The sequence below is a fragment of the Macrosteles quadrilineatus genome, unplaced genomic scaffold, assembly GCF_028750875.1.
Source record: "Macrosteles quadrilineatus isolate MER2022 unplaced genomic scaffold, UCM_ALF_1.0 Scaffold_7__1_contigs__length_78375512, whole genome shotgun sequence".
Lineage (NCBI taxonomy): Eukaryota > Metazoa > Arthropoda > Insecta > Hemiptera > Cicadellidae > Macrosteles > Macrosteles quadrilineatus.
In genome coordinates, this window is record NW_026542600.1 from 34,204,433 (window position 1) to 34,232,288 (window position 27,856).

The 27,856-nt window shown below is 32.0% G+C and overlaps 1 protein-coding gene across 2 annotated transcripts in view; it reads left to right on the forward strand.

The window, feature by feature from the left end:
* Positions 1-3,427: 3,427 nt before the first annotated feature.
* The window catches only part of LOC128998193 (rabphilin-3A), a 65,715-nt gene continuing 41,286 nt past the window's right edge, over positions 3,428-27,856 (forward strand). For both annotated transcript variants that reach the window (XM_054424212.1, XM_054424213.1), the window contains exons 1-2: positions 3,428-3,455; positions 26,955-27,059. In XM_054424212.1, the coding sequence (XP_054280187.1) occupies positions 26,983-27,059 (77 nt within the window). In that variant the 5' untranslated portion in view covers positions 3,428-3,455; positions 26,955-26,982. The remainder of the gene's footprint in view (positions 3,456-26,954; positions 27,060-27,856) is intronic.

Below are 27,856 nucleotides of genomic sequence, written 5' to 3' on the forward strand. Positions count from 1 at the left end.
GGGTATAGGCTTACCTAGTTACTGGCAAGTGGGGCATTCACAATAATCTTTGGTTGAAGTGCTGGGACCCTGAGTCTCCCCCCTCCATAATACAATGCAATCATCATTTTTGTATCTTAAACTGTTTTATTAATGCAAACAAAAGTCTTTACTGCTGCAGCTGATTCTTCTGATGTTTTAGTTATCTATACACTTAATACAGTAAGGATTTTCTCTGTAACATCTCTTTTTCTCACATCCTACTGATCTGATTTTTACGATTAAGGTGTCATTTTAAAGATTATGACCTGACAGGGGGACAACTAGTAAGGCCAAGTGATCCAAGACTCTTGATTAGCTTACCGATTTACAAGTAAAAGCCAAGACTCAACTTCGATCGGTGCCACACTTCCACTTGCTTTATTATTTTGGCTAAAATTTGTTTACTTGTTTTTCGTGTGTGTATGAGTCTCAATGTTTTAAAACTTGGTTTTTTTTTTAAACGATCTCGGAACAAAGGATAAATGATATTCGTCTAAAGAAGATGTAAATCAAATTGGTAACCTATTCAAGGATTTTGGATCACTTGGCAGATAAGATACAGGATAAACTCGTTTAAAAGGATACTCAATGGCACAACAACCTCATAAAAGCCATAACACTTAATATTAAATTAACCTCTATAATACTAGTAGGCTATTTCTATTAAAACAACCTCAATAAGACACCTTTTATCCACATCACAAGACAACTCAGTCTCAGAACCACTATGTTAAGTCGTTTTGAGAAGTCAATGTCTATAACACGACTCTACATAACTCTATAAAACAGTTCCCATAGGAATTTGCCAGGACGGATGTCTTGGAGGAAAATTGTCAATTTAGACCCCCTCCCCATTCCCCTGCGCCAACAACCATTTCTCTCCTCGTTGACACACATGACATAAGGAACACATATTAACCACAAATGCAAATTGTGAACAACAACATGCAAACAAAGAATACCCCTGCCACAGCAAACCTGCAGACCAAGCAAATTCCCATTTGCCTGAATTGATATACAATTAAATATTATTAAATAACATTAAGTAACACGTGTACCTATGTTTCCTACTACAGAGAGGCTAACAAAGTGTGTTTTTTTTTGTAAAATATTACAAGCTTAGTGTAAAAAAATAAATAAATTTGCCAAGTTTGATCGAAATATATCTATAAACAAGCAAACTACAACATTTTACAATATTCTCCAAAAGAATAACATGAGAATTTTAAATTTACAATCTTTTAGAATTTTCTCTGTAACCAATAACATGACAAAAACACTTCAATTTAATAAATTATTTGTATTTTTAACCTCTTTAAAATGGTCTAAAGAGAAATTGGGAAATTTTGTGTTTTGATGGTCAAAAGTGAGAAAAACCAATTTTTACCCCATAAAACCCAGTTCCCATCGTCCAATCATGCTGGTTCACGAACTCATTCAAGTTTATCCTGCCTTACACCTTCAAACCAAATTTCATCAAAATATAACAAAAATTACTCAAGTTTTCACAGACACATCTACATATATAAAAATTTGAACGAATAGTGTTTTTGGCCTCTGGGGACATCAAAATGAAAAAGTAAATCCACATTAACACCTTTACAGCGAAGTACTGACCACAATCACCATGAATTTGGGTCTAACATTTACATGCAAAACGAACCCCAAGCTCGAGATTTTATCGATAATACCCTTAAGAAAATTTTAACAATTAACGATGAACTTATCCAGACCAAAGATCTTGACTTCTCGAAAATGCTCTAAACCCCCAACAAGCTTTTTACACTTAATCTCAGATGTTCCCTTTTCCCTATCATCTACGGTACACAGTATAAAGTATGCCCACACCCTGCAACCCTTGTAATCTATTAAAAATATCTTGTTAACATGACTTGTAAAAAATCACCGCAACCATAATACTGTTTCATAGTTTACACCCTTTACATGTGACAAAACTAACACCCAAATACAGATATGGATACAAAATAATACTACACAAAAATTAATTTCTTTGTAATTCATTAAAGATTGGCCATAATATCAAGTAGTAGGAATGATTAGTATGGTTCACCCTTTTAGTCATACTCCTCTTCATTGTTACTTTACTAATGGTTTTTTTATCAACATGTGCTTTTCACACCTGACACCAGTAATGTTGTATTAGTGTTAGTCGCCACATAGGGCTAAGTGACTATGTAAAGTAACATTATTTAATTGATACAAGAATAGGCAGTGGTACAATATTGAAGACAATATAGCCATTTTCTTTTACATTAATTACTAACTGTATACTAATTTATGTTAATAACCCAACGTGGGAATTAGAGAGAGAGGGAGATATAATGTCAGAACTCACTTAGAACAGCCAGCATGCAGATTGACGGCGATGGGAATCGGAATGATAACACCGAGGAAAGGGACCTTTTTATATAAACCGCGATAGTGTCAGTGGCCATCCTTTGCCCAGAAGCGACATGCTGCTCGGGATGGATTGAAGAAAAGTTACAAATAGTCAATAGAACATAGTGAGGGTGTTTTTAACCCAATTTAGAATAAGGGAGGGACAGGGTCCCGGTGAATGGTGTCGGGACTAGAATGACATATAGTGGAGGTTTCTAGCTCTGGGATTTTAGTGTCAACAATACACCAACCGAATGGTTCAAGTCAGTACTAGTAAATCTATATAGCAAGGCAGCGATGTAATGGGTTGCTGGGTTCGCGTATCAAAAAGTAACAAACCACGCTCTTAAAATTTACTACATTTCATTTACCGTGTGGTTCACAATCGATCGACGTTGGTTCATAACAAAACTATTCTAGCACGGACTCGTTCTATTTTTTTATTGTGATAAGGATGGGACCGGATGTCTAGATTCATGGAAAAGGTTATAACAGGTTTAAATTCAGTGTGGTCGTGGACATAACAACTACTATTATATTAATTGGGACAGGGGCGGGATTATACATCCGGGATTCCCTTGTGATTGTTAAAAAATATACTTGCGCGGACACCACCATTCTGTTTATTATTACTGTGATAAGGATTGGAGAGGAAGTCTCTAGATTCCAACATAAAAACGTTAATCAAACCAACCAGTTTCTAAATTCAGGGCGGATAAACCGACCACTATTTTTACCCGTGCGTTTAATTTAAGCGGTTGATTAAGGATGGAGGTTCTGCTATCAACAAAATCCTTCTAAATCCCCAAAATTTCCTAATATTCAAGTGGCTTACAATACAAAAGCAGGGACCCATCACAGCTGCTTCAGTGAAACCAGAAGGACGCACATCGCCCACGCTTACAGCTCGGCCTCAGCCAAGCGCCAAGCGGTGATAATAAGACCGTAATGCGATACCGATATCGACATGCGCGACGGGGATGCGCGCGACACATAAGCAACAGGCGGTTCCCTCCATGTGCTCACATTAACTCGTAAGTAATATCTGTATTTATGCTTGTGATAAAATACGAACGCAATATCGTCTAGCAATAGCTTTAAACTGTACAGTACACTTCCGATGTATCTACTATAGATGACGATTGCAAATGGCAACATCTTATCGGGTGATACGTATAGGCCTCCACAATCTGTGTACACCTGTAAACAACACGACGACTTTGTGCTTAGAGATTCACGGTGGGTCTGTTTTAAATACCGTATAAAATAGCAACTGCTTAATTTGATGGAGAAGATCGTTGACACATGAAAACATGTAATAACAATAGAGTGTCAATATCAGTAAGAGATAATTGCAGCGTACAACGGATGTGTTGCACAGTACGTGCAACATAAATACAACAGATTACGCAAGTTTATTTATAGACTTTCGTATGCAAATTCAAGTACGGCACACTGAATTAAAACATTTTACTCCTAAAATCCACTCGGAACTGACAAATAGATCTGATAATTTGTGGTGTTGTTTTTGTCAGATAATGGAGAATGGAGTGAATGGTATTATACATCATAATACATATTAATATTATACAAAATGTAATATAAGGGTCTATATATTTATTATGTCAATTATTCGAGTGTAGTTTACTTTTTATATACGTATTACAAGTGGAATATTTTAACAGTATTAATTCACTCGGAGATTTTTTAAAGTACGATTGTTTTTATAATGCACTTTTCTCAAAAATGTATTTATGTATTAATTATTTTAAAATGTAATATATGGGTATATGTATTTGTTATGCCACTGATTCGAGGGTAGTTTACAACTGTTAATTGGTCAATTATACTGCACAAAATCATATCTAAAAAATAATAATATTAATTCGAGATAAGGGAAGTGCCAATAATTTAATAAATGTGAATCAATACCAATAAGAAACAAATAATTGTTCTTAGAATAGTTCTATTCGTTTAAGCTGCAAAGTTATTAAATTGTAATGATAACTTTCGAGTATTTTTTTCCGAGGACTAAAGATAATAATGAACCTCCACCAAGTGCCTAGTTTCAGTTATCTCCACTAAACAACACTAATAACATTTTATAGTATATTTTAATGTTCTCCTATGATTTTAATTGATTAAAAAACAACCGTGGATGAAAACTACATTTTCTTTTTTCAAACGAACGTCATGTCATACGCATAGTTATTTAAAAAAATTAAATTAAATGTTTCTTTTTGACGACAAATATTCAAGCACGACGCAGACGTAAAATATAGACGGGTTTGAAATCATACACTTAACTTACTTCTAATTGTTTCGTTCTAATCAGCTGATTGTATTTCAATAATAGAGAGCAGCGTCTTAATACAGTGAATTGTGATGTTTATGTTTGGATGGGTAATTGTACTAACTGATAGGTTGGGTTTAAATAGCGAACTATAGTTATTGGTGAAGCTAGTGAGCAATTGACTCACTCGACAGAAATCCTTACTCACGAGCCAGGCGAGTGAGGAATGGTTTCTCGAGTGAGGCAATTGCACTTTGCACTCGAGTTGCACATTATATTTTTCCTACAGTTACAATAAAACAAATAAATTAGTAAAGAAACGTGACATATTTTTATACAGAAGTGAAATTTTTATATGACATTTAATGATCAACACGATCAACAACAGTACAACAGCTAACCAGCTGATTTACAGCCAGTGCTGCCAACGTATTTCGCGCGCATACGACCTTGTCTGCATGTTATGCGCTTACTATTTCGTGCCTTCACGTTGCAAATTCTGGAGTGAGACAAAGTAATTAGAGTGTTAACATTGTCTCACTGATGAGCGAATTGGCCACTTTGCTTTCTCAAATCAGTGAGAGAACATGTACATTGTTAGGTAACTGTAGGAAAAGTTAAGTAACCTGTTCTAAACATTGCCAAACGTTCAGGCATTAAGATCGATACCCCATAAGGAAAAATCTACCGCAGGTCTCATGGTAAGACCTAGACCCGGGACCGATTTACTTTTTTGTTTTGAGGTCCCCAGAGGCCAAAAGCACCATCCGTTCAAATTCATATACGGTATATATATAAATATTTATATATGTGTCCGTTAGTGCGATAACTCGAGCAAAAAAGATCCGATTTTGATGAAATTTGGTACAAACTTGTAAACCTACGTTTATTCGAACGAGTTCGCGAACCAGTATAATCGGACTATGGGAACGGGGTTTTATGGGGTGAAAATTGATTTTTCCATTTTCGACCCTAAAAACACAAAGTTTCATAATTTCTCTCCAAACCATTTTGTAGAGCTTAAAAAAGAAATAATTTTGTATATTAAAGCGTTGTTGTATGCCCTATGGTTACGGAGATAATAAAAAAAAAATGTAAATTAAAAATTACCATGTTATTCTTATGGGGAATAAATAAACTGTTGTAGTTTGCTTGTTTATGGATATATTTTAACCAAATTTGGAAATTTGATTTATTTCATACTAAGCTATCAACATTGCAATAAAAAATCACACAGATTTTATTTTAATATTCTCAGTGTGGTACGAGTTACTGTTACATTTTCCCTCTTCATTTCAACGCCCGACAGAAAGTTCAATGTTGCCGTTGAGTAAAATATCGCAAAAATACACACCATCCCAACTAATCGTCGAATATTTAAGCGAATGCTATTAACAACAAAAGCTTTTAGTGGAATCGATTATGAATAACGGTCGTAAAAACATAAAAATGAATTCTGGTAATCAATAATAATAGAACGTGATTTTGAGTCATTATTGGATTCAGAGAATTTTAAACGGATGAGCTATTGTTTTTGCGAATAATGCCCCTTTATTACTTTGTATTTAACCGCACTGTAACCTCTTACCGTGTTGTCGAAATAGAACGAATGTGATTTAAAATTTCATACGTAGTTTTAAATTGAAGAAGGAGAACCCCTAGCCAAGAGAGCTTTTCTAAATAGATTACTTTTAAATATTTAAGTCTACATAAAACAGAGATTTTTACACATCATGGCTTTTTACTGAGACTTTTAGAAAATACAATTTTTAATATAAGTGTTTCGTAGTATTATTATAGTTAAATTTCCTCTCGGTTATTGCATCATACCAGCACTCTATATATTATAAAGTAGGACTTTCGTCCCGTAGTTCAATTCCATACAATCTTCAATATTTGTTAGCTAATTAACGTATGTAGGTTACTGTGACCCAGGGGTTCGGAACTCACCTGTATAGAAAACTAAACAGAATTAACTCTCTGATAGAACTTTGTCTGCTTGAACATGTCGTCGTCCATCAGACCATCAGTAAACCTGTATAGGGTGTTCCGTAAGTAAACAGCCAAACTCAGAGAAATGGTTCAATGAGTCAAAATAAAGAGAAAATCAAAACTTTTTTCCAAAATCGTTCGTAAAGCAGATATTCACCATTTTGTATTTTTATTCTGTATAAACATTGTTATCCTGGATAGTTTTAATCGATCTTTATGAAACTTGGTAATACCGTGCATGTTTAGGTAGTAGAGACTTATGTTAAAACAATTAGCTTGGTTTAATTCAATAAATTAATAACAACAATTAATTTATTATTATAAAGATGTTCAGTAATTTTAATATTTATGATTTAAATTGCAATAAAATGACTGAATCTAATAATATCAAATGAAAATAGCTGAAGTATTACGATTTTTTTCTCAGTAAAATGAGGTAGAATAAAGCTAAGCTGTCAGTCAGGTTGCACATCTTGTTGGCATATTTAAAAACTAAATATCGTAGTACTGTATTAGAGCTATTTTTCATTCGATATTTTTGAGCTTGGTGTTGTTTGATAGACAATTTCAAATGCTGAATAAAAATGTCCTTGGTTTTGATAATAAAATCACCCATTTTTAGCGAATTTCCCATATAGGGAATAAGCTATTACGGCAGGTCTCATGGTAAGACTTGGACCCGGGACCGTTTTACTTTTTAGTTTTGAGGTCCCCAGAGGCCAAAAACAGAGAGTGTCCGTTTAAATTCATATATATATATATATTTATTTATTTATTTATACCTATTTATATATATTTATATTTATATATGTGTCCGTTAGTGCGATAACTCGAGCAAAAATGATCCGATTTTGGTGAAATTTGGTAGAAACGTGTAAACCTACGTTTATTCGAACGAGATCGCGAACCAGCATGATCGGACTATGGGAACAGGGTTTTATGGGGTAAAAATTGATTTTCCACATTTTGGAAAAACATAAAATTTCATAATTTCTCTCCAAACCATTTTGTAGAGCTTAAAAAAAGAAATTTTGTATATTGACGCGTTCTTGTGTGCCCAACGGTTACGGAGATAATAAAAAAAAATGCTAAATTTAAAATTCCCACGTTATTCTTATGGAGAATAAATAAACTCAGGTAGTTTGCTTGTTTATGGATATATTTAAACCAAATTTGGAAATTTGGTTTAATGAATACTAAGCTATCAACATTGCAATAAAAAATACAACTCAATTTCTTCCCTGTAGCAGCAATCCTAAGTACTTCCTAAAATTAAAGTTATTTAAATAAGAAATAAATCTGACAATTTTTAGGGAATATTTTAGTAGATATCCAGCCAGGTAAATGGAAATTCGCTTAGTCTGCAGGTTTGCTGCGGCGAGGGTATTGTTAAATTAAATTTGATTTTCCTCTTTATTTTAACCCATAGAACCATTTCCCTAAGTTTGGATTTTTACTTATGGACGAGACCTCCTGTGTCATGCAACTGCAATACTTGTAATTATGACGTTGCAATAGGGTAGTGTTGTATTAAAAAAATAAAAATTCAGAAAACTCATTAAATTTAAAATAGCCTATTCTTATTTTCTTCGTAAGCGGCTCGCAACTGAAGAACAATGTAAATCCCTTTCGTTGATTACCTGGGAGAATTATTTAACTCTTTATTGGTTGTATGCACCTTTAATAAATTAATTTAACATTAGTGTTGCAGAAGGCCTATTGTATTAATCTAAAAATTCGAACATAAACAATCACAACTTTTTCAGTTAAATTACCGGTTCAGTCCTCAGAAAGTTTGCTCTTTGATGGTTCGAAACTGGACCCAGCTGTCCTAGATCATCGGGATTTTAATAATTGGTCCTGGCTAAAAATAGCTGGTTTTCGTCAGTGCCAAGTTACGGTACATTACACAAGGTATCTCATTCCATTCATCCATATTTTGGTTGAAGTACGATCAATCGCGTTACTATATTGGTAATACTGTAATCAAAGTCTCTCAAACGAAGGTAAATACACAATCTGTGTGTTTTATCAAAGAATTAAAACATACGTTTCCTCAACAGTTTAAATAACTCTTTGTTTTGTAAATTTCTATCATAATTTGAATTTGCCTAGACTCGTGGTTATTTGGATTTGAAACGTTTTAGGGCGCCATTTTGTTATTAGTGGGCCGAATTTGGTTTTATCTATGTCAATTTTTATGTTTCGTCAAGACCTGTAAAATGATACCAAACTCGACTATACTTGTTATTTGAAAATTTTGAACTAGGCCTACCCCCTACCCCTAAGGGCAAAATTTTCAAAATTGTCCATAACTATTGCAGCCCTTCATATCTAAGAAGGTTGCCGCAAACAGATTTCAAATATCTCAAATGGTTGAAAAGTTAAGGGGGATGTAAGTTACTTTTCAGCCACCCTGTATTTATAAATAGACTCTCCCTATATACTATTATACGCGTTACGTTTGTGCGAACAATGTTTATAAAATGGCTCTAAGGATTTCCAAAATTTAACAAATAGCCTTCGAAAAAATTTGTTTAATTGATTAACATTTATAAAAATTAACATTTAATGTTAATAATCATGAATATTTTTAGAACTTTACTGTTGTTATTTATATTTTCAATGAAGATCGCTCGTCAGTATAAAAACGTTTGTTAAACAAATGAGTGGGTCATCACTAAGATAATTTGGCTGAAGAAACTGAAGACGAAAACGATTTACAGATGCAAACAATAAAAGGTATTTGAGTAGGCTAATATGAGATTAAAAAGAGTTTCAAATTATAAAATTTTGTTTGGACTTGGCTGCTGTATTTAGACTTATTCTAATTTAGTTTAGTATAAAAACTAAACATTATAAACTCTTCATTCTTAACAAAAACTATGCCGTTGAGTATCCAGAGTGGTTATGTCAGTTTTTAATTACTATAGTGAACCCATGCGGCTCAATTTAGAAAACAAATTCATAGTGTTATTTATTGACTCTATGAATAAAGTAAAATACAGAAATAAAGGCTTAGAAGGTAAGCAGTCCAGCCATTTTCTAGTTGTATGTGTCTTATATTTAGTAAGTTAATAAATTGTCAAATTTGTTGTGGCTTTTTTTAATATTTTAAAACACATTTAATAAAACATTTTACTATATAAAACCAATATGTAGCATATTTGAAAGACATAAAAATGCTACTAATCACTTAAGTACTTCCTTGAATACTACGATTTTAGTCGTGAAGTCACCTTCAAGAAGCTTATGGCCTGGTCAGAATTTTCAGTCATGAATATGAATATCCCATTAAAAGATGTAGCCCTACTTAAAGCAACATGGGGAGCGAGCTGGTCTAGGGGTTAGAGCACGGGACACCGGTTCCTGGGGTCCCGGGTTCAAATCCCGCCAAATCACCAATGGATTTTATCTAAGTGATAATGCTGTAACCCCTAGCTCTAACCTGAAGTAATGTGAAAAACAATTCCGGGCTCGTGCCTAGCGTCCTAGGACAAAAAAAAACTCAAAGCAACATAATAGTTGCCCATGCCTGGATCCTGGTTTATTATAGGGTAAGGACCCCCCCCCCCTCCGACAGCCTTGTGCTTTATTGATGGTCATTGAAAATGCCAAAGCTAACGGAAATCGGCATATTTCCATTTTTAAAGGTAGGTAAAGTTTGTTTCCGACGGGCACATTTTTATCTTCGGAATCAAAATATATCCTCCCTCACTTGTTTCAGTTAGGACTTAACATTCTATTAAGTTTTTAACCATTCTCTTGGAGCATTTTTGGGTCACTTGGAGCCTTTTCCCAATTAATGCCCTTTGATGTATTAATATTCCTCATCAATAAAACCACTGCATTTGTGTTTTAGCAATCTACTGACCTCTTATATTGTTTTAAAACTCTGTTGGACATTCTAGATGGGTGTCTCCGCCATCGTCTGTTTTCGAGACCTATTCTTCTTCCCTTTGGCATACTGACAATTACTTGTCGAGTTTTTGTACTAATTCATTAATACTATTAGTTAATAAAAAATATTACTTAAAAGTTATTTGGCTTGGTCATTTCATAGCTGCAAACAAAATAAACTCGCAAGTAAAAAAGAATCACGTCATTAAAGAGATTATGTTTGTGTAACAACATATATTATTCACATGAAGAGTATGATTTGTTTGATTTAGGCCTATACATAAATTTGTCTGGTCGGTTAGCTGTTTCCCACGTCTCAAATAAATTAATGTTAAAGATTTGTGATTTTAAATATTATAGAGTGAAATAACGCGCTGCTTTACTTAACTAACCTCGGCTCTAAACTACTGACTTGTATAGATCTCATTACTGGATACTTTAGCTTTGCACGTTTGAAACGGGTAGACATACGAATCGTTTATATTAGTGATAAACAAGTTTGTAGTTGCATTTAAGTTTAAAATTAACTTATTTACGAGGCATGTTTTTTAAGTAAGTACCGTTCTTAAACTTCTCCGTTCCAGCGCTGCGATTGGCATTTTGGACATTTGCGCTGTATATGTGCATCTATTGGCAAGCCCTAGCCGGAAATTCGACAACAATCGGCCGTGTTTACATCCGGTATCGAGCATTCAAAATGGTGCCGCCAATTGAGACTGCCGCCGACTGTGAAGTGCGCGCTGTAATTAGATTTTTATGTTCTAAAGGTGTGAAAGTCATTGAAATTTGTCAACAGCTTAGTGAGGTGTATGGCGAGAACATTTATGAGTGACGGAATGGTACACAAGTGGGTAAGGGCATCTAAAGACGGCCCCACCAACGTTCATGATGAGCAACGCACTGGGTACTTTGGACAGTGACGCTGCCCAGTGCGTTGCTCATGATGAACGTTGGTGGGGCCGTCTTTAGATGCCCTTACCCACTTGTGTACCATTCCGTCACTCATAAATGTTCTCGCCATACACCTCACTAATCTGTCGATAAATTTCAATGGCATTCACACCTTTAGCTCTTAAAACTCTAATTACAGCGCGCAATTCACAGTCGGCGGCAGTCTCAATTGGCGGCACCATTTTGAATGCTCGATACCGGATGTAAACACGGCCGATTGTTGTCGAATTTCCGGCTAGGGCTTGCCAATAGATGCATATATACAGCGAAAGTGTCCAAAATGCCAATCGCAGCACTGCAACGAAGAAATTTAAAAACGGTACTTACTTAAAAAACATGCCTCGTAAATATGAACTAATTCACAGAACCAGGTTATTTTATGCGTCAGTCAATTTAAAGTTAAAAACTATATTTCGTCATAAGATTGGTGAAAATATTGTATTGTAAACAAGTTATATATTTTTATTTAGTATTCATTCTTATAGCGCAATCACATTACCTACTCTATTCTTAAAATAAACATGTTTGTATTGTATTCTTATATTTTACTTCACGATCTTAGTTGTCTATATAATGAATTTTAATGGGTATTATAAGAAATTAAAGGGGAGCCACTCATGTATTCTGTGATATTATTAATTGCATTCGAAATGCTGTATTTCTACATTCTGTGTATTTTTTACATGGTGGAATACTTGTGATGTGGTGTTTTGTATATTTGCTGTCGCAAAGCAGTATGTCAGTAATGTATTTTATTTATACATTTATTTTCCAAAGATGGTAGTTTTTCTATCCGCTAGTGCTAATCTAGGTTACACGCATGAATAAACTACGAGCAAATAAACTTAAAGCAGAAAATTCGATAACCGACTAAACAGATTATCTTGGCTGTTCTAAATTTGATTTTTAGGTTAGGGTTAGATTAATGTCAAACTCACACCTGTGGACCAAGTTATTTTGGAACCAATATCATTCAGTGACCGTGTAATTAATCAATGAACGCTTGAATGCTAATTTTCTTCTTCTTTATTGTCAAAGTCTGTGAAACTGTGATCAAGAGGGTGGGCCAGAAAGAAACAGACGTCGAAAAAAACAATAGTAAGAAATATTAACACTAATTTGACCGTAGACTATATTTACATATAGTTGACATACATTGAGGAATTTAATAGTGTTTGTGATTTGAAAATTCTCTTAGTTTGAAGTGTGTCGTTACCCCAAACGGCACACAATATACATGTATAAGAAGAGTATACTATGAAAGTATGTAAGTAAGTATAAGTGTATTAAGTGTAAGTGTGGAGTAAGTATGTAAGTAATTGTGAGTATGTGGTGGGGCACGTGCAACGATAGGGTCTCTTGTACGTCTTTACATATCCATTTTATTGTTTTTATTATTGTAAAATACATCCAAAGATCATTCGTAACATTTTTGCAACGTGTATTTTATAGTTTAATCAACAGTTATTAACATAACACCTATTTGAAAGCATTGTATTGTGCAGCGTAGAAAAGAAGAGCTCTTTCACTAAGCTATATGTGAGCAATAATCAATGCAAGTGTAAATTGTACACTTATCAGAACGGAAGTTTGTGGTTATGGCGTCCTAGCGGCCTGCAAGTGGAGAAACAAGTCGTCGACCTCTGCTATAGGGCTGCTTGATTATTGAAAGCAAATGATTTTATTCTTTCGACAAATATTTAGATCAGTATTTTTAACATCTTCCATGTATTAGGCTATGGATAAAGGTTTAATCTCTTTCGTAAACACATGAAACTGGAACAGTATTTAGGCTAGATTAAAAGGAATTCGCATATTTTTTAATATGCGACATCGGACAACAACATCTGACAACCTTAATTTATTAGACTATTTACATTAGCTGAACATTTACGACTCAATGATAACATGTTTTGTAACGAATGCTTTCCGTTTAACGGTGTTGCAATAGGCTTATTATCATTATTCATTGATTGGGTTTGTAGCTTTTCCAATCATTGACGTCCAATAAACGGATTGTTATCTTAAAAGAATCAAACTAAAGTTGTCTCCGATGTATTGCAAAGGCTCTAAATGAGAATATTAAAACAAGAACAAAGAAGACTACGTTCAAATATACAAATTATTTTTCACCAGTTGTGTATAAAACGTACAGGACAGTATATAAATTGGTCCGTGGTATAGCTTATTTTTAACCAATTTTTTAAGCCACGTCAGTGTGCCATAGACCAATTTGGGCTGAATTTTTTTAAGCTTTTCAGCTATTCCTTACTTTACAAAAAGGCATTTCATATTCATATACAATTGTAGGTGAAACAACCTTACGTAGCTAAAATAAAACACAACATATTATATCTTTTACTCAATTTTTCTGTAATTTAAATCAAAAGAGTGGTGGTTACTACACAATTCATACTTCTAAGTAATGTGTAGGCCTACCATTTAATTAACACATCTTAAAAGTATGGACGTAATAAAATGAAATAATCTTTGTTTTACAGACCTAACATAAACAAATTGAAAACTGTAAAGAACGTCCTTTTAATTTGTAAGAATAATGTGGTATACTTTATACTTCATCCTATTTAATAACAATAATGCACATAATTAAAAAAAAATATAAACTGTAAAAATATGATATGTTAAAAAATCATGTTTCTTTTACTTTGAACAGTAAAAACGAAAATCATAAAAGAAAAAGTTAGTAGTAAAATATCAAAACATATAGTGGACAAATCTGAGGCCACCACAATTGCTGAGAAACCTGTTTGATTTTCTGTCCAAAAGTTGATCTATAAATCCAGAAGTGTGATGTGCTCTCAACGTCAGTAACTTTGGAATTCTAGACACCGACTTTTATTTGTTAAGTGAGAAATGTTGAAAATGTTATACTACTTCAAGTGTAAGCTCTGAAAATTTGAAAAATTTTGAATAGGCCAATGGGGAATTATTGTTTCTTGATAGGTTGATTCGATGTTTCAAAATATGTTGCCAGATTGGAGCTTTAGTCAATCAATTTAAACTGTAAGTAATTAAATTACCTGTCGGTAGGCCTAGATGAAAATTATATATTTTTGAAACATATTACACACCAATTCTTATCTGAACAAAACACACAATTTAGTAAGTTGATACTAATTAAATGGGGCAGCTGTTAATGTTTGATCTGTCAAATCAAATTAAAATAAATTTTGTGTATGTGCTGATCACCAAGAAACCCGAACTCATTTGTTAAAAAGCTAACTCAATGGTCCCAATCTTAAGAGATTGTTCCTTGCTTTTAACTAGATTGGTTTTTTCGTTAATAAAAAAACCCAAACAAAGTCTACATTCAAGCGAAATTAGCTTGGTTATAGTTGTATGCAGAATTTTACCAAAGAGCTATTATTTGGTCAGGGAGGGAGTCGTTTATGACATATTACGGGTAAAGGGTTTGGAACATTCATGAGAATTCCCTCCATAATACATGGGGATGATTCAAAAGACAATTTACTTAATTTCCATGGTAAAACTCAGTGTTAGTGAAATTGTTATTTTATTTTGTAAGTAATAAAGAAGTTTCCATTCAATAATAGACAAGATTAACTATTTAAGCTAATACATATAAACAAGTTATAATAGTAATTTTGAATGCTAAACAAGCACTTTAAAAAAAATTCTGGATTAATTGGAGCTCAATAAATCACAAGCAGTTATATGCTGCTGCTTAAATGTTTTTTTGTATAGATAATAAATAACCCCGCTCAGCAAACCTGCAGACTAAGTGAATTCCAGTTGCAAGATTGTATTTACACTAAAATATCTCCTCAAAAATATTACATTCATTCCCTATTTAAATAACATTAGTTTAATGAGTACTAAGGTTTGCTGCAACAGGGAGGGCTAAAAAGTGTTTTTTGTGAAACAATTCGGTATGTAGTTTATTATGAAATAAAAACAATTTACAAATTTAATCAAAATATGTTCATAAACAAGCAAAATACAACAGTTTACTATTCTCCATAAGAATAACATTTGGAAAAAAACATAAAATTTAAATTCACAATTTTTTGGAATTTTCTTTTTAACATTAAGCTCATAATGACGCTTCAATATACTAAATAATTGTTTTTTTAGCTCTACAAAATGGTTTGGAAAGTAATTGTAAACTTTGATGTTTTTAGGGTAAAAAATGGGAAAACCCAATTTTAACTCGATAAAACCCTCTATAAACCCTCGTTCCCTTAGTCCGATCATGCTGGTTCGCAAACTCGTTCGAATAAAATAAATTTAGGTTTCCACATTTATACCAAATTTAATCAAAATCGGATCATTTTCGCCCAAGTTATCGTGCTAAGGGACACACACACATATATATAGGCCTATATATATAAATTAGAATGGATGGTGTTCCTGGCCCCTAGGGACCTCAAAATGAAGAAGTAAATTGGTCCCGGCTCCAGGTCTTACCATGTGATACATATATAACAAATCTGTTACTGGGTGGTACTATGGTAATAGCTTATTCCCTATATGAAAAATTTGCTAATAAGTAGGCTATGCGAAAAAAAATGAAGACATTTATTCCATAGTGTCTTTTATCTGTATTGAAGATTGAGTTGAAACAGTTAAAGCAATTTTGCTGGGTGTATCAGTCCATTGTATTAATGGAAGTCAAGCAGGGGGTCTTAAGTGGGTTACATGTTTCCAGCTCAAGTCAATAATATACTTTATACAGTGTATAATGTATATATATATATATATATATATATATACAATATCTGTTTAGTGTTTACATATGAGTATACTATGTACTGTTAATATTGAATAATTAATATACAATTTACATAGTGTATATTACTATATTTAAATGTGGAATAGATGATTAATCATTCATTTTAATCAAACATTAAATAAATAGTTTTTGGTAAATGGTACCATGCATTAAAAAAAAATAATAAATGGGATATTTTTTAACCTGTACAACAATTATTTTTGTCCATGAAATATGATTTTATCCTTATTTTTATTGTTCAACTTGATTTACAGGGACTCAACAATTATTTTTGCGTAAGGAGTTTTTACATTTACTAACCATGTATTGTATACCATTAATTTTTTCAATAGGCCCAAATACTTAACAGGTTCAAACCCAGAGACAAAATTGTTCTCTTAGATTTGTTGTTACAAAGAACTCCCACATACAGTATTTTGTTATTGTTTGGTTTTTAAAGTAAAGTATGTAATAAACAAACCTAGAAATAAAAAAAAATATATATCCTCAAACTAGAAAATGTAATCAATACATTTATAATCCATAGGGGTAACATCGGAGACACTGTACTGTGTTTAATACTTAAAATATCTCAGTACAGTACTGCTTAGGCGTAGAATGATAATAGAAGGGTTACAAAATATTTCACAAAATAAAAAATGTGTTTAAAGCCAAAACAGGCACACAACCCATTTTATAGATACAATAACATTGTAAACTCTCTTTTCCCATGGTCAGAACCACCGACTTATGGGCTTAAACTTAGAGATGTTTCTTTGCAAGCTTGATCAAAATTCGATCACAATTGAAGAATATTCACAAGAGTTCATGGTGTCTACATAAATTTGTGTTCATACAAATTCGAACAGGTGGTGTTTTTTGGCTTCTGGGAACATGAAAAAGTAAGGCTATACAAAAAAGTAGGCCCTACGCTAGGCCCATACTTTCCTTCCACTATGGTGATCTGAATTTGCAAAAGCGAAAAAGTAATGATTTATGAACTCCTCAATGTTCCATACACAGTATTTGTAGATTCTTTATATTTGGAAATAGATAATAATATTTAAATAGACTCTACAAAGAATCCAATGCTGCACAATGGTGTTCCAGGAATATTGTATGCTACAGAGTATTTTGTGCTATTTAGAAATCAATACAATCTTATACATAGGTGACTGGTGACTGAGCTTTTCTCTATAAAACATCACAGCATATCTTAAATAAACTTCTTGTAAACCTTTGCAACCAGGTACATGTCATATATTTCTGAAAATTCCTCCTGTGTTTTCAACACAAAATGTATTTAACCTCAGTTTTAGTAGGTAGCTATTTAGTAATATTTAGTAAATGTATAATGGGTAATTGAAACATTACTCGATTTATATACCCATTCTATATTTGTGTTGTTGTAACGAACACTAATTTCTAGTTTGTCCTTTCTTTAGCTCTATATATAAGCATTGGTTTGACTGGTTTTGTTTGGACCATTATTAGTACTACTGTAGTTTGTTAGTTTGTTTCTGAACTTGATTAAATTAAACCAGATCAAATATGTTTTTTGCATGCCATAACTGTTTGTTTTAACATAATAAGTTAGTTAGAATTTAATCATTTATAATTTTAAGGTTTTTAACTATGAAAGGTAAAAAAGTGTTAGATATCATTACAGTGTTAGATATCATCAGTGTTTGAATCACTGACTGCCATTAAATACTAATATTGAACAGGCAAAGACAATTATAGAAAAATATCAGGTTTAACAAAATAAAACAAGCCTAGGTGTTCATAGAAAACATCAATATTATTGTAAATACAAGCTGACATAGAATACAAACAAATTAAACGTAAGAAAAGAAAAACAGAAAGGGTTCTGCATGAAAATATCAATGAAATGAATAAAAATGATTTATACATAGACAAGTAAGTTTGTTCTAACTGTAAGGAGCTGAGTTGATATGACCATTCAACAATCAAAACAAAGCATTAATTTCTTCATAAACTAATAATCAAATAATGTAAATTGTATTCAGAGAGGTTAGTTGGTATTTATAAAGGAATACTATTTCCAAAAGCGATGGCAGTATGATTGCTGTCATGCCCATTAATAATACAAATATTTAAAATTACTTAATTAGTGCAAAAAACGCTTAAATTAAGGAAAAAATACAATCCTTTTTAAAGTTTAGATATTGAGGTAAAATTTTATTAAATGATTCGTTACATTTCCTAATGTAACTAAAATCAAGAGTTTTAAATTTAAGAGGTAATAAATAAACATTTTTTTAAACTGTAGAAGTAGCTTTTCTGTCCCCTATGTTTGGAAATCATTATACATTTTCAAAATTTTAAAATCCATAATCATTTAGTTTTAAAACGTTTAAACATTTCTTAGAATTCAAAGAAAATATTATTGTATAATGGATACAAATTAAGCAACCATGGGACCTGCCTAGAATTGTTTCTTTGTTTGAAGTTCATTGTTGGTGATGGTGAGTTAATGTTGTTCAAAGGTTTATTGCGGACATTTTCCATCACGAATGTAAAAAACAATACACAACGTTTTGGAATCTGGAATCTGATCCCGTCCTCAGGTGAAAAAAACTTAACTAACACATTACAACTAACAATACCTACACAAACGCCCAACCTAAGTTGGAATACACTACAGAGGGTAGTAGTCAAAAAATATGCACTGTATAGCAGTCAAGTCATGATACAACATGCAAATAATAACAAATCACAAAACACTATAATCTATAAAAGGTTTAACGTAAAAAACTCACATAATGGAACACTAATAGCACCGTTCGCAATGACTCCACCAATGAGACAAATGACCAATGAGAGTCATCCAGGATCATCCAGATTAAAATTCATTGAAATTTGAGAAAAAAAATTTGCTCCCAGGGACCCTAAAAAAAGCATCGAGGCCTCGATGTATTATTGCCATGATGACTATGAACTGAAGCACGTTGTATATTTTATTTGTTCCATCCTTATAGAATAGTTCAGGAAGTAGACTACTACTTCCCAATAAAGCTTTAAATAAAAGGTTTAAACTTCATTCAAGTACCAATAAAAACTGTAGATTCAGCTTCTTTAAATGTTATTTTTAAATCTAATTCAAAATTAAACCGATTCAAAATTAAATTTAAACTATCCATTCTTCATTATATATAATTTATTATTTTGCTATAAATCAGCCAATTGATCACGTACAAAATATCTATTAACTTGATATATCCACCCAACATCTATGAGGGGTTAACTTCAACCAATAATCCTCTAAATTTGGTAGTTTTTTGTACGTTATGAAATTTGTACCATTAATCTCCTATGGTAATAAAAAAAAATTCTTTAAGATGAATAAAATAATTGCAACCAAGTTCCCTTCTAATTGGAGAAAAGCCCATGTATACTGTATTGGCAATTCCAATCATGCATGCAATAAGCATCAGAGATATAGGTGGCACTGGGGGTAATCCGTTTCCTGTGATGTCAATCCAACAATACGGTTATGAAATTACCCAAGTTTATTATCCGGTTAACAGTCTATTTCTATCTGTGAATTCTCATCCATTAATGAGAAGTACACTTCATTTTAATATAATCTATTGTTACATTATGAAAGGAAGAAACAAACTTATTGGATACACCTAAAAGAGCTTAAAGAATGTTGATTCCGTAGTTACAAACTCTTGGAAAACTTGTTCAATTGTCTTTTTGAGATCAAATTGAAAGAGGTTGTTTATGAAATTTAAATTTTTTTATGTTTCAAACATTTTATTTGAGTTTTGATAGATAAAATGGTGTAAAGATCATTTTATTTTGTTCATTTGCCAACTCATAACCTTCTGTTCTCATAGATTCAGAACATAAAAACTTTTGGTGTGGTCTTTCCATAAAACCATTTCAAACCTCTTTAAGGAAATAAATACTCAAGTTTTGTAATTAAAATCGCAACGATTGCTTTAATCTGGAATTTATTTTGTAAATAATCATACAATGTTTATTCTCTTTGTGTAACTGTACCAAAATACATACATGGGTGACTGATAGAAAAAAAAATAGATACAAGAATAGCAGTTAATATGCTACTTTAGTCAATATCTTGGTATTAAAAGCTGAATAGATTAATAATCCTAGAAAAAAAACTCAAATATCAATTTCTTTGTTATCTATAGATAGCATTTTCAATATTTCAGAATTATTGGCTAGACACAATGCAGTGGAATTAATTTAATTTTTACTGGATTCTCCTTGTATACATCACTAATAATAGCTTGGATATTGTGTGCATGTGCCAAATAATCAAGTACTTTATAAATACACCTCATAACTCAAGGAAATCAAATTATATTTCAGTTTATTACTATAGCTAGCTCAATATTTAGTCAAATTTAACACACTTCTTCTTTTATTGTGTTTCAGTTGTGCCAAAATAAATAATAAAAATAATATACACTGTTTACACTAAAAAACATTTACCTACTAAAATGTGGTATGTTTAAAAAAATATGTATCGTAGAGATAGTTTTTACACATATAATATCTTGTGACTTGTGATCTTTCAACAATGAATGACTTTAGTCATAGATTAAACATACTCCTTAGGGGGGTATGTTTAATCTATGGGAGTATGTTTAGGGAGTATAGTTAAGGGAGTATGGACAAAAAATTCAATCTGTTTGGTTCAATCGGTGTGGGAGTTATCTATGCTTAGGTCTCCCCTTAAAATTTGAAGGTCACCAGTTCAATCCTGTTCTGTGCCCAATTGTCAATAAGCTATAAATTTATTACGAAATATAATACCAGGCTGGACCTGGGTATGGACAGTCCCTTACAAAAAATGTCAAAAATGCTTAAACCATTAATAAAACTTTATAGTTTAAAAACAATTCATTCGTCAACATAAAATCCTTAAATTACATTTAGATTCGTATTTATTTAGTTATTTTACTCCCATTAAAAGCATCTTTGACAAGTGTTTTTGAACAATACAGTATTCCTACACAGAAATACATGACTTCTTCCAATCACAATATTAATTCTTTACCCACTAATCGCTTTTCAAATTAAATGTCTTACGAGTAAGATTATACTTGTGTTAGAGCAAAAGGGATGACATATTTGTCAAAGTAAAGACCTCTGTAAACCCCTTGATTGGGAATCATTCATTTAATAAGTGTTCCTGTGGCGTGTGAGCCTTAACTTTCCACCCCCCCCCCCCACCATCCCCCCCTCAATCGCCACCCACTTCCCCTCGCAACTCTGGTTAAATTTCAGTTACTTTCATTCCAAGCCTCAGTTTGCTGCCGCACCATCACCGACCTATCAGGTTTCCAACTCACCTTTACTTATTTTTATTTAAACAATTTATTATTTATTTTGCTAAGACAATTAAACAGTTAATTCAATTCAATTCAATAATCGTACAGTATTAAGCACATTTGAAGATCATAATGTGTATTACTATTCATAATTTAGTTTGAATAAGGATTAGAGATAATAATTTTTTAAATATTCATACATAGATAATTGATATTGTTCATCATAATAATGTTGTTTTAATAATGGAGTAAATTAATAACTTTTTACAAATTTCCGATGAGTTTTCCTTAGAGGAAAACCCACCATCTCCCTCCACGCATGTATAAATTACCATCGAGTCCAGAATGTATATGGGTCTGATCTTTATGAAATTGTGTACTATTGTGACATGAAGAAGAAAAGAAATATTTATTTGGTTGGGTTTGGAATAAACTAAATCATCCCTGATGGTGTTTATACATCAATGAAACTTTGTTAACTTATTTTACTGCAATTTTAATCATACAAAAACTTATTTACGATTCAGTTCATCTAAAAGAAGAAAATTACCTCATATAAACTTACTTATTCTACACCTTTTATTTAGTGATATACTTTAAATTTTTAAAAGCATACATTTTATCTGTCCATGACCACAGAATTTTCTTGCCTGCCAAATCATTACTTTACATTTCTATTTTATTTAAAATACTGTTTACACTTTCTCAAAATTAAAGTTTTATGAAAAAAAAACTTTAAACAAAGGATAAAAATCAGGATAGTATTGTACATTAAATATAAAACATTTCTTCACAAAAAATTATTTCACAAAAAGTTTTAACTATGTACTGAAATTAGTCATGCAAATATCTTTTACTGTGTTTATTTCTGGTTCCAACAATTTATATTTTAGTGCGGGTTTAGTAAGAGTATTGTACAAATGTTATAGTTGACTAAGTCACGGAGAAGGAGAACATAGAGGTTACATTTAAACATACATAGGGTGTCTACATGTTTGGATTGTCTACAGTTTGGGTGTATACAGTTTGGGTTTCTACAGTTCAGGATCTACACAGTTTGATTGTCTACAGTCTGGGTGTCTACTGGTTGTGTTTCTATGCAGTTTGATTGTCTACAGTTTGGGTTTTCTACAGTTCAGGTTCTACGCAGTTTGAATATCTACAGTTTGGATGTCTACAGTTTGGGTTTCTACAGTTCAGGTTCTACTCAGTTTGATTGTCTACAGTTTGGGTGTCTACAGTTTGGGTCTCTACAGTTTGGGCATTGACTATTGGATACAGAAGAAGACATCCCATCTATATGGATCAGCTGTCGCCAATTTTTTACTAAAAAAGAATGTAGTTGTGTGAGCCAGTCACAGATTGCGCTAGTGTCTAAAACTCTATTTTGTACCTTATTTTTTGTTACTGACATAGTTGCTGGGTCACAACAGTTGCTATAGCTCATAATAAGTCATTCCATCTGTTTGACTTGGTAAAAACCATCATGTTGATCAGGCCATCGGCTGAAATCAGTAATTTAGATCAGCGCAATCTGTAGGTGGCTCACATCAACTAAGACAAATTTTATTAAAAACCTGGCTACAATTTTAACATGGGGATGGAATGTCTAGTTGTTGTATTAATAGTCAAAGGTTTGGGTTTCAACAGTTCAGGTTCTACGCAGTTTGATTGTCTACAGTTTGGGTGTCTACTGGCTGTGTATCCATATAGATTGATTGTCTACAGTCTAGATGTCTAGACAGTTTGGGTTTCTACAGTTCAGGTTTACGCATTTTGATTGTATACAGTTTGGGTTTCTACTGGTTGTGTTTCTATACAGATTGATTGTCTCTCTACGGTTCAGGTTCTACGCAGTTTGATTGTCTACAGTTTGGGTGTCTACTGGTTGTGTTTCTATACAGATTGATTGTCTACAGTTTAGATGTCTAGACAGTTTGGGTCTTGGGTCTCTACAGTTTGGGTTTCTACAGTTCAAGATCTATGCAGTTTGATTGTCTACAGTTTGGGTGTCTACTGGTTGTGTTTCTATGCAGTTTGATTGTCTACAGTTTGGGTGTCTACTGGTTGTGTTTCTATGCAGTTTGATTGTCTACAGTTTGGATGTCTACAGTTGGAGTGTCTGCAGTTATGGTTTCTGTGATGACCCCTAACGACCCCTTACTCTGATCTACATCAGAACTGGTCTGGCATCCTCCTCCCCTCTTTGTTCTTTCTGAATGTTACTTCTATGATATGTTTATTGATAAGTGGAAATCGGATTTGTTTTCTAACCAACTAATAAATTATCTTTTTTAATTGTATGTAGTGCAATTCATGCATTATATGTACTGTTTGGCTTTCTTATCATCCGCCATGGTAAATTTCAAAATTAATGCTAATGGAACAGTATATCAGCATCAGGTAAAAAATGTATTTTTAAAAGTAAAATTATATGTAGGTATGTAAAATAAAAATTAAGAGAACTTGATCAAAGACAGTAAAAACAATCATTCCCTGCCTCACATGTGCGGACATTTTGTTCAATTCTGCTGGTAATGCAGTCAAACTATGTGTTCCATAGTTTAGATACTTCACACCACAATAATAATAATCTGTTTGTCCCGTTTATACTTCCAATAATTGCACCTACCTTTTGAATACGTCTAAACAATTGAGTAAAGTGCATTACATCATTGGCTATATATACACTATTATATATTAGTGTTTATAGTCAATGATTACATCCAAGTAAGGTTGGTTCAATTTCAACTTATTTTTGGTGTTGGATCAGACATCAAGCAGATATAAAAACAAAAACCTTGAAAGAGTCATACAATGAAATCAAACTATTCATTGGAGAAATGTTTTTGTTATCATTTTATTTAAACATGGTCTCTCTATTTCATCAACTTTTAAACACAAAAGATAATGTTTTAATACTGTATTTCAAAAGTATATTCCAACACAGTATTTAGAACTTGTTTAGAGGTTTTCGAAAGTTGTTTGTAGCTAAACAAATTATATGTACCGCCCAGTATTTAAATGCCAATCTCACCTATTAAAATTGCCACCTCAATCAAAATAAGAGTGACACATTATTTTTCCTTGCGTTAATTTTAACGCATAAATATGTTAATTTTAACATCTTTAACTGAGTGAAAAGATTTAACAAACTTTTAAGAATTCAGGAAAGATTAAAGAAGGAAAGTAAAATCCCCACAGAAGATAAAACATCTTAAAATGCATATTTTGTTAGGTATACATGTGTTAAAATATTTTAAGCAATGATAAAAAACCTTTAAAAAGTTTAATCACACATGTTCTGAGCCGTGGCTATAAAATAGGCTAACAGAGAAATTGAAACATCCAAGCGGTCATGTGAGCAAAATGACTTAAAGATTTAATAGAAACCTTTTTAAAAGAAATATAAAAAAAATAAAACCTTTCACTAAAGCGGTACTAGCTCTTCTGTCATTTATCCTACGAAGCGGATCTATATTAGGGTTCTTGGATGTGTTCATATATTGATAAACATTTTGATGTCCTTTGTTACAACAAAGTCTGCTTTTGACAGTCTTGTCACCTAGTATGACATCTTTGCCAATATAATTTGACAGCTTTTGTGAAATGTTGAAATTTTACCTGCTTTCACTTTGTTTCAAAATAAACGTGATCTTTATGTTTTTGAGATATATACAAAAATTAAAATAGTTTATTTATCATATGATAAAATGGTTCTCACTAATCAATTTAAACTTTTGCTACTTTTACAACAGATTCCTTGAATTTAATCCTTCCTCTTTATAATGAGTGAATGAAAATACTGTAAACATAGCGATCTCATGGTTCTTTTCCTTTCAGTCTACCTTTTAACTAAAAATATGAGTTAAAAAGAAAAATAATTTTAGAAACTTATACTTGCCATAGAGAATGTTTGTGTGTGACTGAATGTTAGGGAAATAAAAGTAACTTAAAACAATTTTATCATTTTACCTTACATTGCTAATGATATTTAATCTTTTTTGAGAGGTTGAAATTAAGAAAAGATACCTTAAGGTCCTAAATTAGCCTCAATAAAATCAAGCATTTTAATTTAATTTCATGTATATCTATATAGATACAATAAGTTTTAGCTAAAAGTTTCTTAATATTTATATGCCTGCCATTGCCAAAACCATATTGGTAATTTTATCATATTATCATTGTCAATGCTCATACATGACATAATAGTTGTATAAATTTGTATTAAATAAAAAAAAAATAATATAATTTCAACTTTATGATGTTTGAAAATAATGATCATTGATTTTTGGACAGTAAACTGAAAGAAGTCATATTCTGTGGTATATGATATATCCATGCAAATAATATTATAATTAGATAAATGATTGAGTGGTTCATCTCTTTTTCACTTTAAACACAAATTTTATGTCGTCATTTACATAATTTGATTTATTTCCCCATGACATTTTCAGTTTTCTGAGTTTCCTGATGAAATGAAAACAGTGTGTTTGAGTAATTTAGTTTGTTCAGTGCTAAAGAAAGCATAATAGACTTTTTAATTGCTTAGAATGGTACATACATGAGGTATGTAATGTGAGTTGGTCAATTTCATTCCTATTTTTATGTCACAGTTGATTGTGAATGCCTAAACATATTTTACTTCAAAGATACTTAATTTTACTGATAGTGATGATATTTCATTTTCCCTTTGTACATTATTTCCTGGAATATTAATACTTTAACATTTGTATTACTATCTGAAGTTTAAATACCTATATCTTCCCATAAAGTGTTTGTTTTACTGTAATTTTAGCATAGATTAAAGGAGTAGACAGTCTTCTTCTATAAGCTATGATTTTAATAAACAGTTCACAAATTAAAATTACTTAACAAAAGAAATCCTATTTTATACCAAATAATTTAAATAATTTTGATGGTTATTAACTTTTCTGTTTCTTAAAATTCATCTCAAAATAGTATCTGAAAGCATAAAAGGTTCACATATTAGATGTATTCTTTTTTTAAACACTTATAATTAAGTTAATTCATATTCATTATACTTAGGGAATTCATCAAATGCAACAAGTTAATTTACCATTCAAAAGACGATGCACTCAATAATTTTAAATGGTAAGTCTGTGGCTCAGTCGGTAGTGCCACATACTTCGAGACACTCGTCCCTTTCAACATTACTTTTGACTCTGACTCAATAGTTTTCCAAGAAAGAACAATACAGATAAACTTAGGAGAGTCATAGACTGACCACTAATTATTTAAGCTTATAACTTTATACTGATCCACCAATTTCAGGTATATCTTTGTGTTGCAGGATCAAAAATGAGATTTTTGTGAACAACATGGTTGACCTAGACAGTGCACGCAAAGACTCAAAATGGGTCTGTCCAAACGACAGGGGTCTAGCCCTACTTGCCAAGTAAGTATTTACAAATACTGTCAACTTTACTTGGATTACAACCAACCAACACAGTTTTGGGGTTTTGTGTTGAAGGAAGGTTTACCAGAATGGGTAAGAGTCCAATCTGGCACAAAAACACTACACTTTACTCATAAAATTGGAATGTTTCACTGTCACTTGAGTACGAGAGACAGTTGTCATTTTTTACCATTGGCCCTGAAGACAACTTTCTCTACAACTCGAACATTCCTTGGTTGAAAATGCTGACAGTGACAGTGAAATATTTTAAACACTATTTGTACTATTAGACTATTTTACATATTAAACTAATGAATAATAATGAAAAAAGAAGGCCCTTAAAACAAAGCTAGTATTTCAAGATCAAGAATAATGCAAAGAGCACTTTTCTAATTCAAATTTGCTAATCCTGTCATATATATGTACATTCTTTGTAACTTAATCTATATAAAAACAACCCATAAAATGTCACAGCTATTCTCATATATACAACACGAGGCACAAAAATAACTTTGTCACACCTTTAATCTAACTTTCAAAATCTTTAAATAGCTATTTTACATAAAATATAATATGTTCTTTTAACAAGCTACCCAATTGTTTTCATAAACTGCCTTTAAAGCAATTTAAAAGACAAATTACTCACTTTAAAAAATATAAACCATTCTACACTCAGGAAGGATTTTTAAATAATAGTGACATATCATGTTTAGAATTTAAATTAGATATTGTATTTATTGTAATTTATAACTGATTTATGATGATATTTTTTAGTTCTAGTGTCTCAGTTCTTCTAG